The sequence below is a fragment of the Salmo trutta genome, chromosome 7 (assembly GCF_901001165.1).
Source record: "Salmo trutta chromosome 7, fSalTru1.1, whole genome shotgun sequence".
Classification (NCBI taxonomy): domain Eukaryota; kingdom Metazoa; phylum Chordata; class Actinopteri; order Salmoniformes; family Salmonidae; genus Salmo; species Salmo trutta.
In genome coordinates this window covers 12,549,435-12,563,857 of record NC_042963.1, presented here as the reverse complement: position 1 = coordinate 12,563,857, position 14,423 = coordinate 12,549,435, and the positions used below count along the sequence as shown (strand labels likewise).

The following is a 14,423-nucleotide window of genomic DNA, read 5'->3' as shown; positions in this document are numbered from 1 at the left end:
CTGGGAATGTGATGAAAGAAATAAAAGCTGAAATAAATAATTCTCTCTACTATTATTCTGACATTTCACCTTCTTAAAATAAAGTGATGATCCTTACTGACCTAAGACAGGTCATTTTTACTAGGATGTAATGTCAGGCATTGCGAAAAACTGAGTTTAAATGTATTTGGCTAAGGTGTATGTAAACTTCCAACTTCAACTGTAAATCATTGGTCCTGACCACAATTTAGAATATGATATGCTTATTGAGGCCACATGCAATCACAATGGGCGCATACGAGCGGATCACTTTTGTCAAGTTGGTGACCTTCGTTGCTCAACGCTTTTCAAAGTGTGTTGCCTTAATGGGTAAATAATTGTCTGACTTGCGCCTACATGTCGACTGCATGAACTTTACAGAAATCATGTGATCAAAGGTCATGAAGTTTTGACTGCAATCAACTGGCTGTTTTCAGCAGTTGCTCTTCACCAACTGCATCCTGCAGCCATTGCCTGTATAGTGGGAGGCTCTAATGTCATCCATTCAAAGGGTGTTTTAGTTTGACCCACGCGAATGTGACCAAAGACACGACTGAAACAGGAAGCAACTTCATGGATAGCCTATATACAAATTCATGTGATATTTGACTCTCTCGCGGTAACTGATTGTACAATGAACACATATGATTTCAGTTTGTGAGTGTGTGATACAGTGGGGGGAAAAAGTATTTGATCCCCTGCTGATTTTGTATGTTTGCCCACTTACAAAGAAATAATCAGTCTATCATTTAAATAAAGGTTTATTTGAACAGTGAGAGACAGAATAACAACAAAAAAATCCAGAAAAACTCATGTCAAAAATGTTATAAAATGATTTGCATTTTAATGAGGGAAATAAGTATTTGACCTCTCTGCAAAACATGACTTAGTACTTGGTAGCAAAACCCTTGTTGGCAATCAGAGGTCAGACGTTTCTTGTAGTTGGCCACCAGGTTTGCACACATCTCAGGAGGGATTTTGTCCCACTCCTCTTTGCAGATCTTCTCCAAGTCATTAAGGTTTCGAGGCTGACGTTTGGCAACTCGAGCCTTCAGCTCCCTCCACAGATTTTCTATAGGATTAAGGTCTGGAGACTGGCTAGGCCACTCCAGGACCTTAATGTGCTTTTTCTTGAGCCACTCCTTTGTTGCCTTGGCCGTGTGTTTTGGGTCATTGTCATGCTGGAATACCCATCCACGACCCATTTTCAATGCCCTGGCTGAGGGAATGAGGTTCTCACCCAAGATTTGACGGTACATGGCCCCGTCCATCGTCCCTTTGATGCGGTGAAGTTGTCCTGTCCCCTTAGCAGAAAAACACCCCCAAAGCATAATGTTTCCACCTCCATGTTTGACGGTGGAGATGGTGTTCTTGGGGTCATAGGCAGCATTCCTCCTCCTCCAAACACGGCGAGTTGAGTTGATGCCAAAGAGCTCCATTTTGGTCTCATCTGACCACAACACTTTCACCAGTTGTCCTCTGAATCATTCAGATGTTCATTGGCAAACTTCAGACGGGCATGAAAATGTATTCTTAAGCAGGGGGACCTTGCGGGCACTGCAGGATTTCAGTCCTTCACGGCGTAGTGTGTTACCAATTGTTTTCTTGGTGACTATGGTCCCAGCTGCCTTGAGATCATTGACAAGATCCTCCCGTGTAGTTCTGGGCCGATTCCTCACCATTCTCATGCTCATTGCAACCCCACGAGGTGAGATCTTGCATGGAGCCCCAGGCCGAGGGATATTGACAGTTCTTTTGTGTTTCTGCCATTTGCGAATAATCGCACCAAATGTTGTCACCTTCTCACCAAGCTGCTTGGCGATGGTCTTGTAGCCCATTCCAGCCTTGTGTAGGTCTACAATCTTGTCCCTGACATCCTTGGAGAGCTCTTTGGTCTTGGCCATGGTGGAGAGTTTGGAGTCTGATTGATTGATTGCTTCTGTGGACAGGTGTCTTTTTTACAGGTAACAAGCTGCGGTTAGGAGCACTCCCTTTAAGAGTGTGCTCCTAATCTCAGCTCGTTACCTGTATAAAAGACACCTGGGAGCCAGAAATCTTTCTGATTGAGAGGGGGTGAAATACTTATTTCCCTCATTAAAATGCAAATCAATTTATAACTTTTTTGACGTGTTTTTCTGGATATTTTTGTTGTTATTCTGTCTCTCACTGTTCAAATAAACCTACCATTAAAATTATAGACTGATCATTTCTTTGTCAGTGGGCAAACGTACAAAATCAGCAGGGGATCAAATACTTTTTTGGAGCCATGTTTATTTCGACATTATAAAGAAAAACTTTCCAATGTTGATTTGGGCCTTGCTGTTGGCAAGCCACAGTGTCTGACTTTCGGCAGTTGCAGATGCACCTCCCCGACTTCACTCTTCAACCCTAGTCTACACTCGGTTGCTTTCGCCTTACCACTCAAACGCGCCCAGTGACAAGTCAATACTTTCCTGAATATGACCTCGTTTTGAGGGATTATTTAGTTTGAAGGGACTATTAGGGGATCAGTTTATGCAATTATATCACTTCCATTGAACTCTGTTCAGTGCCTTACAAAATGTACCCCCCCCAAAAAAATAGAACATTGGGTGATGAGTTATTGGATAACACATTGAGATGGAAAGAGGTCTTGACTTTTGAAATGGCAAGGCATCTAGCTCTGTAATAATCCTTGTAGGTTACTCATAATCCTACACAAAGATGAAGACTGAGTGTACTGTATTCATCAAAAGCTGTTAACATTGTGCACGTGCGCATACGCATGCATAGAGTTAATGAAGGTTCTGCCCTCAGGGTTTGGAGAGGGCAGAGAAACATCTCTGTGTTTATCAAGGAATTGGACCACATAGCTCCATCTGATGCCAAGCATGCACTGCCGACATTGTAAAACAGTTCATGGTCAACACCTGAAACATCATGCATGTCACCAGAAAAAATAAATAGTTGTTACTGTGGTCTTGAGTAGGGAAACCATAAGAACGATTAACTTGAAGGGAATCAGTAACCTACACAGGTTTCTGGGGTTTACTAGGCCTACAAACTACTGCCAATACACACACTTGTTATTGTGAAAACTGTCCGCAACCTGGACTCTGGGGTAGACGTAACATAATAAATCTAAATCCAGGACACTCCATTTAGTATGATATGTTATATTTCATATGGTATGTATTTATTTGTGGATGTGCATCATCCATTTCGTATGATATGTTACAAATTGCAATTTGTACAATGTTACCACAACATCATAAAATGTGCTATTTTAGTTCAAAAGGAAATTACAGAAATTGTATCTAAGGTATTTTATTTTGTAATTTTGTAATAATGTTTTCTTTGCAATTTGGAAGTTTTCTTAATTATATGTATTCATCATTGTCATGTCTAAATGTCCATATATGTCGTGATGATACTCAGAAACATGTTTTTAACATATCAAAATCTTTATATTTGACATTATTTTAGGGATTAAGAACAAGCATATAAAGTTCACATGTGGGAAAAATCATCAAAATCAATTTAATACACTTTCCTAAAAAATATGTACCCTGATGTTAATGACTTAGCACTGTGGTAATGACAGTGTCATGGAAATAACATTTCACATAAAACATTTTCATGTCACAGTTGTACATGTTTATTTTTTGTACTGACGTCTGATATTGAAGACAACTTGGGAAGCATTTCTTCTTCAAATTGGATGTGAAGTCTTCCAGTAGAGTTTGAAGGCTACCGTACACCTTCTCCTTCACAGTCAAATGGAGAGTAAACTTCTATTTTGTTCCATCTTTTTTGTTTTCTTCTCTCTCTCTTCTTCCTTACTTTTCCACTCAAACCACCATGTTTGTTGTCCACCATCAAAAAAGGAAGTCTGGAGCTCTTTCTCTTTGCAAAGAGAGCACTCTCGATACATGCACTCTGTGGTCATCTAATCGCAACACAAAGACCCAACCAATACTTCAATGTTGCTGCTTTTAACCACTGTGATATAACAACTTGTCTGCCATGAACTGAAGGTTGGCATGTGTCTAACACTGTCTCCCTGCCTTTCACTGATGGATTGTCAATTCAAAAGGGACTTATTTTGGTGAACTGACCGCTTGACCTCTGGTAATTCTATCTTGAACTTCTGATGGAGTTTTGCCAGTGTGTTCATGTATCGCTTCTGCATTTTAATCTTGTGTCTTGTCAATGTTTCCCTTTTTTCCTGTTGATGCTCGACTGTTACCATCACGTTCAAATAAACGTTTTATTTCATCTTCTATTGATGGGCTGATTGCATTCGAATGTTTCTTTTTTGAGCACCCGCAGACAGGTTGGCCGTTTGTTGTTTCGCCGCATTGTATTCGCAGAGAATCCAACTTCTATTTGCCATTTTCACCATGCAATAGTTTTTCAGTATTTTCCCAGCCAAAATCTTGGATATCACTGGTGGGTCTTTTGCACTCGGTTGCTTCTGGTATTTCTCTCTCAGCTCTGAGATGATGGTGTTATGTTATTCTTCTCAGATTCTGTGGCTTTGACCACATTTGTTGTTTTGTTTTTGTTCTGGAGGAATCCAAAATTCTGATCTTCTCTGACAATCTATCATATCTTTTTCAAAATAATTTCCCTCCGTATTCTTTCCGCGGCCTTCAACTTCATATTGGCCATACATAGATCCTTGCAGACTTTGGATCAGTTTTTTTGCACCTTTCTACAGCCTCTCTGTCTTGGGGTTTCCGAGTTTGAATAGGAAGGGGAATCCGGTGCCATTTGAGGGGCAGGTAGGTCATCATTCTGTAGCTATAAGACTTCCTGTGAGTGTGGTGGCGTGATCCTTGACAGGTATGACTCCATAACCACTCTTCTCTGGATAGTTGATGTTCTGTTTCTTTGGTTCATTTTCCATTGCCTCCTTTTTCTCCCCTTTTTTCTCACTGGGAAAGTTGTGAGATTGGTTTCAGTTCACCACTTTCTTGTCTCTTGATTTGTCTTTCTTTGTGTTTCTTAAGATACTCATAGGACGGCGCACAATTAGCTCAGTGTCGTCCGGGTTTGAGTTTTGCCGGGTTAGGCCGTCATTGTAAATAAGAATTTGTTCTTAACTGACTTGTCTAGTTAAATAAAGGTTAAATAAATAAATAATCTTGGTATTTTATAGGATCTTGTTTGATTTTGTTTATATGTGTCCTTGTCCTATCCTTGGCTGAATTTGGGGGTATTTTATAGAATAATAAATTAATAAATAATTAAAGACAGTAATAACCATAGTAAGTCACATAAATGGAGATGAAATCACTCAATAATCATAACATAATATAAAATGTCATGGTCTTATTTAGCAAATAAGTGTTCAATTTCAACTTAACCATGATCATACAGTATATGTAATGTGTGTGTCTTCAGGTCTTAAGGTAAGTACAAATAAATTAACTAATACATTTTGTCATTACCACCACATTCTGCCTTTACCATCACAGTTCATTATGTGGTGGGAATTACATTTTTACATTATTTGGTCATAAATAGGAATTCTAGTATTTTAAATCCAGTTGAACAGATACAGTATCATACAATGTATCCTAAATACACATATTCAAAACAATTTTTAAAAATTGAACATAATGTGACGACATTATAGCCTATTTGGTAATGACGTTCAATAAAAATATTATCTTCTCGAGTCATATTTAACTTTCTTTTTTATAATTTCCCGGCTTCCAAATGTGAATCCCCTCCATGACATCTATGTGCTCCATTGTCATTATTCATATCCATGGTAACCAAGTACACAAACATAAAAAAAAGAAACCGTTATATCATAGAATTTGCTTGTAGTGGTGGTAATGATACTTAGTAACGACTGTATTTTGTGTAAAAAAAAGGTAACAAATGGTTTGTGCACATCTAATATGTATATAGTTTCCATTTATTTTACTATTTTTTTTAAAACAGGTGCATTCAATATCTTTTAATTATGAAGACTTTTGTAAGTGTAATACATGGCAGAATGTAAAAAGTCTGGGTATGAGACAGGACAAAAACAGCGCAAAACTGAAATCCAGACAGGAAATGCTTTAGAAAATAAAATAACATTGAAAGTTTAAAAAAAAGTTGAAGGTTATTTTAGTCTCTACTTAATGGATGTGAAATAAAAAACATTTTTTTTTACATTTTCTTACAAATCTAACCCTGAGACACAAACAGTCCCGTATTTGCAAAATCACCCTTAAATGTTGTGCACAAAATACATTTTCAACATGTTCGGACAAACTCCCAGTTTTTTTGACACGTTATGCCACGTTCAAGAGGTAGTTGGAACATGGAAACTCTGACATTTCCGAATTGCACGGTTGTAGTTATACACGTGCTGCGTTCAATCAGTTAAAATGTCTGATGTCAGTTTCCTAGTTCCGACTAGCACATGAACGCAGCATTCCATGCAGCTGTCTAGGCAGCGTATCAATACACGCAGTCTAATTAGCGATGTAATGTGTTTTTCTAATCATGATTGCAAACATTGGCTAAGCAAGAGGCAGACAAGCAGTCACATTAGTAGTATTAGTTTTCAGCGACGATATGGCAGCAACTACAAATATTAGCTTACATCACCCAAAACGCACTTTGATTTTGCTCCAATGCAATGCGTAGCGACTACATTCTGCTTGTGCAACTGCAATATATGTTTTAACAGACATATGTCATTGAATGTTCGTTCAAATCGCCTCAGGGTTATTATTTCAGCTGAGACAGAGACATCGGCTACATCATCATGGTTCCGAAGAAGGTGATAAACACGAAGAGAAGAGGAGTGTGTGAGCAGCAGCTAAGTAGAAAGAAATGTGTCTAAATAACATGCGCATAACGTTATCCGGATCCGTAGCTTTGAGAGAGGTTTCCGGGGGCGGGGGTGAAAACTATTTATTCGTTTATTTTAACATACATTTATATTTTAGTAACTTAGCAGACACTCTTATCCAGAGCGGCATAACATGTGTTATAATATCATACATTTGGAGAGTCATACATAAAAGCTGGAACTCCCTTATAAAGCCTTACCGAATTGGAAGCTTGCCATTGGCTGGCTTCTTCGACACCCTCCTGCCCATTCCCCCGTTTCCTGGACAACCCTGTCAGAGTGGAGAAAAATAGCAAATCATGTGAGGACAGAGCATCTCTCTCTCTCTCTTTCCCTCTCCCCCACCCCACATCTCCCCCCTCCATCTGTGTATATAACAGTATCTCCATGCTTTCACACACGACTCAGTTCAGCGTTGCAGATGGGATGGACACAGAGTGCAGGAGCAAACCACCAAATAGTAAATCAGTGTGACTGAGACACATAATACCACTCCTTCCCAGTGGCAGTGTCTATGCAAAATGGGTTGTGGCAATTCCTCAGTCGCCAGCACCTCAGGAGGGGGTGAGTGTTCCAGTTCCAGATCATCTGGGTGTTTGGGGGTGCGGAGGGTTGGAGGTTTTCACTGTGTGTGTGTTTGTGTACTTTATGCAGTGGTTTTCTGCATCCAGGTGTGTTCCGTATGTGTATGGTCATCTCAGGGTTTGACAGTGGTTGGGTGCAGAGGTTGCCTCAGGGATTTTAGGCTCAGACTTTGACCCCTGGTAACCAGGAGACAGCAAAGTTTTTAGGAATTTAAAACGTAAATATTCTTGTAATGCTTTCAAGGACGAGTCTCTAGGCTGTGTATAGGCTGTGTGTGTGGTTTCAAATAAGTCTGTGGCGTCCAGTTCTCTCAATTGGTATTGTGGATGAAAGAAAGACAGACTTTGACATCTCAGCAGCTATCGGTTGTCCGTTTTTGTATCTCCAGGTGATTGATGCTGGCTCTCCTTGTGACTGCTAATTTTGAAATGCTTACTCAATATCCTAGTTTTATTCATCAAAAGCCCTCAAAAGGATACATTTCACTGGGCAAATACCTTAAGGTCTTACTCCTACTTGTGAATGTTTCTGGTTAAGAGGTTGATACACACTACACAATTTTTATCTGAAGTAATATACTGTTTTTCTGAATCAATGAGCGATGACCGAATGACTGAATAAAAATACATTTTCTTTTTAGCAATCACTGGCTGCTGGTGTGGTCGGAAAATGATGGTGATAGAATCAGAGCGCCTGTGGAATTACCTCCCTAACCATCAGAGCAACAACGTGTGTGTGTGTGTGTGTGTGTGTGTGTGTGTGTGTGTGTGTGTGTGTCTCAGCAAAGGCCAGACAGACTCCTTCTCTAACAGAACCCCAGGCAGCTAATGTGAAAAACAGGTTCATGTTTTATCTTCTCTGAATTTGCTCTAGTTCCACTTCCTGGAAGGGAGACCCTGGAGGAAAATGCTGTGAACTAGTAGTCTAGCTGTATAGTAGATGAGAAGCATGATTATGCATGAGTGTAATACAAAGGGAAGATGTGTGAGGGTTTCTGTGAGGGATCATTAAGCCCATGGTTAGAGGTCACTCTCAAGCTCAGGGACATGTGACACTGTCATTATGATGCATGTGTGGTAGAGGTCAGAACTATTGATCTATGAACTCAACAGCTTAGGTACATATACAGAATGGGATAGAATCAAATGGAATTGGCACTCTTTTTCTGTGTGCACAGATACACTACATGGCCAGAAGTATGTGGACACCCCTTTAAAAATAGTGGATTCTGCTATTTCAGTCAAACCCGTTGCTAACAGGTGTATAAAATCGAGCACACAGCCATGCAATCGACAAACATTGGCAGAAGAATGGCCCATACTGAAGAGCTGTAGTGACTTTCAACATGGCACCATCATAGGATGCCACATTTCCAAAAAGTCAGTTCATCAAATTTCTGCCCTGCTAGAGCTGCCCCGTTCAACTGTAAGTGCTGTTATTGTGAAGTGGAAACGTTTAGTAGCAACAACGGCTCAGCCGCGTAGTGGTAGGCCACACAAGCTCACGGAATGGGACCACCGAGTGCTGAAGTGCGCAGCATGTAAAAATCGTCTGCCCTCGGTTGCAACACTCCCTACCGAGTTCCAAACTGCCTCTGGACCCATGCCAGCAGAAGATCTGTTCGTCGGGAGCTTCATGAAATGGGTTTCCATGGCCAAGCAGCCGCACACAAGCCTGAGATCACCATGCGCAATGCCAAGTGTCGGCTGGAGTGGTGTAAAGCTCTCCGCCATTGGACTCTGGAGCAGTGGAAACGCGTTCTCTGGAGTGATGAATCACGCTTCACCATCTGGCAGTCCGATGGACGAATCTGGGTTTGGTGGATGCCAGGAGAACGTTACCTCCCCGATTGCATAGTGGCAACTGTAAAGTTTGGTGGAGGAGGAATAAGGGGCTGTTTTTCATGGTTCGGCTAGGCCCCTTAGTTCCAGTGAAGGGAAATCTTAACGCTACAGCATACAATGACATTCTAGAGGGTTCTGTGCTTCCAACTTTCTGGCAAAAGTTTGGGGAAGGCCCTTTCCTGTTTCAGCATGACAATGCCCCCGTGAACAAAGTAAGGTCCATACATAAATGGTTTGTCGAGATCGGTGTGGAACAACTTGACTGAACTGCCCAGAGCCCTGACCTCAACCCCATCGAACACCTTTGGGATATATGAATTGGAACGCCGACTCCGAGCCAGGCCTAATCGCCCAACATCAGTGCCGACCTCACTAATGCTCTTGTGGCTGAATGGAAGCTAGTCCTCGCAGCAATGTTTGAACATCTAGTGGAAAGCCTTCCCAGAAGAGTGTTACAGCAGCAAAGAGTGGGACTAACTCTGTAATCATGCCCATGATTTTGGAATGAGATGTTCGACACGCAGGTGTTCATATACTTTTGGCAGTGTAGTGCATCTGTCAATTTTCAATGCAAAGGTCTTCGGATTTCACATAGCATATTGGAAACCTCAATTTGGCCAATGCTAAAGTGACACTTCACCCATCCGTAACAGTATCGGAATCGGTAGTGTAGACCTAAATGTGATCATATCAGCAGTGTTTCATTCCACACCCATTTGTATGTCCTGAGACTCAATGGGACAGTGCCTTCTAAACGTAATGGATATTGGGCTCCACATCCCTGCTCTTGTGTAAGCAGATCTGAGTGCCCTTGATGATGAATAAGCTTTTGTAAGGGTTGTGAATGGGCCACTCTGTTCTGTCTTAAGGCACACCCCATGTACTGTTTCCGTATAAGGGCTTTGGTCTCCTCTTCTATAACTAAGGATAAATTGTGGTGTTTGTTATGTATTTCATATTTTTCTAACGTCATTCCTTCAATTACATGAGTATAATTCGGTGGACAGCTTTGTAGAAAAGTGGTGTTATTATGGAGAAGATGGAGGACAGGGGAGGGGGTGTTACCTTGTTTTTCAAAAGTTATATAATGTTCCAAATCAAATTTATTGGTCACATACACGTGTTTAGCAGATGGTATTGGTATATCTAACGAGTAATATCTAACAATTTCACAACATATACCCAATACACACAATCTAAGTAAAGGAATGGAATTAAGAATATATACACTACCGTTCAAAAGTTTTGGGTCACTTAGAAATGTCCTTGTTTTTGAAAGAAAAGCAAAAAAAAAGTCCATTAAAATAACATCAAATTGATCAGAAATACAGTGTAGACATTGTTAATGTTGTAAATGATTATTGTAGCTGGAAACGGCTGATTTAAACAAATATTTGTTTATGGAATGTCTACATAGGCGTAAAAAGGCCCATTATCAGCAACCATCACTCCTGTGTTCCAATGGCATGTTGTGTTAGCTAATCCAAGTTTATCATTTTAAAAGGCTAATTGATCATTAGAAAACCCTTTTGCAATTATGTTAGCACAGCTGAAAACTGTTGTCCTGATTAAAGAAGCAATAAAACTGGCCTTCTTTAGACTAGTTGAGTATCTGGAGCATCAGCATTTGTGGGTTTGATTACAGGCTCAAAATGGCCAGAAACAAATACCTTTCTTCTGAAACTCCTCAGTCTATTCTTGTTCTGAGAAATTAAGGCTATTCCATGCGAGAAATTGCCAAGAAACTGAAGATCTCGTACAACGCTGTGTAGTACTTCCTTCACAGAACAGCGCAAACTGGCTCTAACCAGAATAGAAAGAGGAGTGGGAGGCCCAGTGCACAACTGAGCAAGAGGACAAGTACATTAGAATGTTTAGTTTGAGAAACAGACAACACAAGTCCTCAACAGGCAGCTTCATTAAATAGTACCCTCAAACACCAATCTGTGTTGATAGAACTTCGGCAGCCTTTTTCTCAAATTTGGTTTGTAGTACCCTACAATAAATGCAGCCTCAGGATATGTGGTTTCCAGTTTGAATAAAGTATAGTGAAGTTCTTTGACGATCAACGTGGTATCGGCTTGAAGGGGGGATATACATGGCCATGACTATAACCAAAATAATTATCTTGGGAGATAATACAGTCTGCATTTGTTTGAGGTCGGGTGAACAAAAGGACTTGAGTTCCTTTATGTTATCACAATTACACCATGAGTCGTTAATCATGAAACACACACACCCCCTTCTTCTTCTTCTCGGAAAGATATTTATTCCTGTCTGTGCGATGAACTGAGAACCCAGCTGGCTGGACTGACTCAGACAGTATATCCCGAGAGAGCCATGCTTCCGTGAAACAGAGTATGTTACAATCCCTGATGTCTCTCTGGAAAGAAACCCTCACCCTGAGCTCATCAACTTTATCATCCAGAGATTGAACATGCGTGAGTAATTATACTCGGAAGCGGTGGGTGTTGTGCGCGCCTCTTAAGTCGGACTAGAAGACCACTCCGAGTACCTCTCCTTCGCCGGCGTTGTTTTGGGTCGTGCCTCTGGAATCAGTTCAATTGCCCTGGGGTGTGCGAACAAAGGATCTGCTTCGGGAAAGTCGTATTCCTGGTTGTAATGCTGATAGTGCTGGTGAGTTACTGCCGCTCTGATATCCAATAGTTCTTCCCGGCTGTATGTAATAACACAAAATACTGCAAACTTTCCTAAGAGCTAAAAGCAAGGCGGCCCTCTCTGTCGGCACCATTTACCATTCCATTGCATACAATGACGGATTCTTGGGACACAGTAGTGAATACAAAACATTCAATTATTCGCCGAATAAAGTAGAATCCTTTGTGATACAGATGAGGAAGGTGAATGAAGGCCAATTGAATTGACAATTTCTTGGAATTTAGTTGTAGTTGAGGAAGGTGATTTGAAGGCAACTTGATTGGAATGGAATTAATTTTGTACTGTAAGCTACATGTATACATTGTGACAAACTCAGCAAAAAAAGAAGTGTCCTCTCACTGTCAACTGTGTTTATTTTCAGCAAACTTAACATGAACAAATGATTTGTATGAACATAACAAGATTCAACAACTGAGACATAAACTGAACAAGTTCCACAGACATGTGACTAACAGAAATGGAATAATGTGTCCCTGAACAAAGGGGTGCTCAAAATCAAAAGTAACAGTCAGTATCTGGTGTGGCCACCAGCTGCATTAAGTACTGCAGTGCATCTCCTCCTCATAGACAGCACCAGAGTTGCCAGTTCTTGCTGTGAGATGTTACCCCACTCTTCCACCAAGGCACCTGCAAGTTTCCTGACATTTCTGGGGTGAATGGCCCTAGCCCTCACCCTCCGATCCAACAGGTCCCAGACGTGCTCAATGGGATTGAGATCTGGGCTCTTCGCTGGCCATGGCAGAACACTGACATTCCTGTCTTGCAGGAAATCGTGCACAGAACGAGCTGTATGGCTGGTGGCATTGTCATGCTGGAGGGTCATGTCAGGATGAGCCTGCAGGAAGGGTACCACATGAGGGAGGAGGATGTCTTCCCTGTAATGCACAGCGTTGAGATTACCTGCAATGACAACAAGCTCAGTCCGATGATGCTGTGACACATCGACCCAGACCATGACGGACCCTCCACCTCCAAATCGATCCCGCTCCAGAGTACAGGCCTTGGTGTAACGCTCATTCCGTCGACGATAAACGCGAATCCGACCATCACCCCTGGTGAGACAAACCGCGACTACTCAGTGAAAATAACTTTTTGCCAGTCCTGTCTTGTCCAGCGACGGTAGGTTTGTGCCCATAGGCGATGTTGTTGCCGGTGATGTCTGGTGAGGACCTGCCTTACAACAGGCCTACAAGCCCTCAGTCCAGCCTCTCTCAGCCTATTGTGGACTGTCTGAGCACTGATGGAGGGATTGTGCGTTCCTGGTGTATTTTGTTATTTGATTTATTTAACCAGGTAGGCTAGTTGAGAACAAGTTCTCATTTACGACTGAGACTTGGCCAAGATAAAGCACAGCAGTGCGACACAAACAACAACACAGAGTTACACATGGAATAAACAAACATACAGTCAATAACACAATAGAAAAAAGTCTATATACCGTGTGTGCAAATGTGGTAAGTTAAGGGAGGTAAGGCAATAAATAGGCCATAGTGGTGAAATAATTACAATTTAGCAATTAAACACTGGAGTGATAGATGTGCAGAAGATGATTGTGCAAGTAGAGATACTGGGGTGCAAAGGAGAGGAAAAAAAACAGTATGGGGATGAGGTAGTTGGATGGGCTATTTACAGATGAGCTATGTACAGGTGCAGTGATCTGTGAGCTGCTCTGACAGCTGGTGCTTAAAGTTAGTGAGCGAGATATGAGTCTCCAGCTTCAGTGATTTTTGCAATTCGTTCCAGTCATTGGCAGCAGAGAACTGGAAGGAGAGGCGGCCAAAGGAGGAATTGGCTTTGGGGGTGACCAGTGAAATATACCTGCTGGAGCGTGTGCTACGGGTGGGTGCTGCTATGGTGACCAGTGAGCTGAGATAAGGCGGGGCTTTACCTACCAAAGACTTATAGATGACCTGGAGCCAGTAGGTTTGGCGATGAATATGAAGCGAGGGCCAGCCAATGAGAGCATGCAGCTCGCAGTGGTGGGTAGTATATGGGGCTTTGGTGACAAAACGGATGGCACTGTGATAGACTGCATCCAGTTTGTTGATTAGAGTGTTGGAGGCTATTTTGTAAATGACATCGCCGAAGTCAAGGATCGGTAGGATAGTCAGTTTTACGAAGGTATGTTTGGCAGCATGAGTGACGGATGCTTTGTTGCGAAATAGGAAGCCGATTCTAGATTTAATTTTGGATTGGAGATGCTTAATGTGAGTCTGGAAGGAGAGTCTACAGTCTAACCAGACACCTAGGTATTTGTAGATGTCCACATATTCTAAGTCCGAACCGTCCAGAGTAGTGAGGCTGGATGGGCGGGCAGGTGCTGGTAGCGATCGGTTGAAGAGCATGCATTTAGTTTTACTTGCATTTAAGAGCAGTTGGAGGCCATGGAAGGAGAATTATATGGCATTGAAGCTTGACTGGAGGTTAGTTAACACAGTGTCCAAAGAAGGGCCAGA

At 41.6% G+C, this 14,423-nt stretch overlaps 1 protein-coding gene across 5 annotated transcripts in view; it reads left to right on the top strand.

The window, feature by feature from the left end:
• Positions 1–6,831: 6,831 nt before the first annotated feature.
• The window catches only part of c25h12orf75 (chromosome 25 C12orf75 homolog), a 32,560-nt gene continuing 24,968 nt past the window's right edge, over positions 6,832–14,423 (top strand). Inside the window, exon 1 of one of the 5 annotated variants that reach the window (XM_029758010.1) lies at positions 6,832–7,423. In XM_029758010.1, coding sequence (XP_029613870.1) covers positions 7,374–7,423 — 50 coding nt within the window. In that variant the 5' untranslated portion in view covers positions 6,832–7,373. The remainder of the gene's footprint in view (positions 7,424–14,423) is intronic. The other 4 variants (XM_029758009.1, XM_029758012.1, XM_029758011.1 and 1 more) reach the window with 4 other exon arrangements.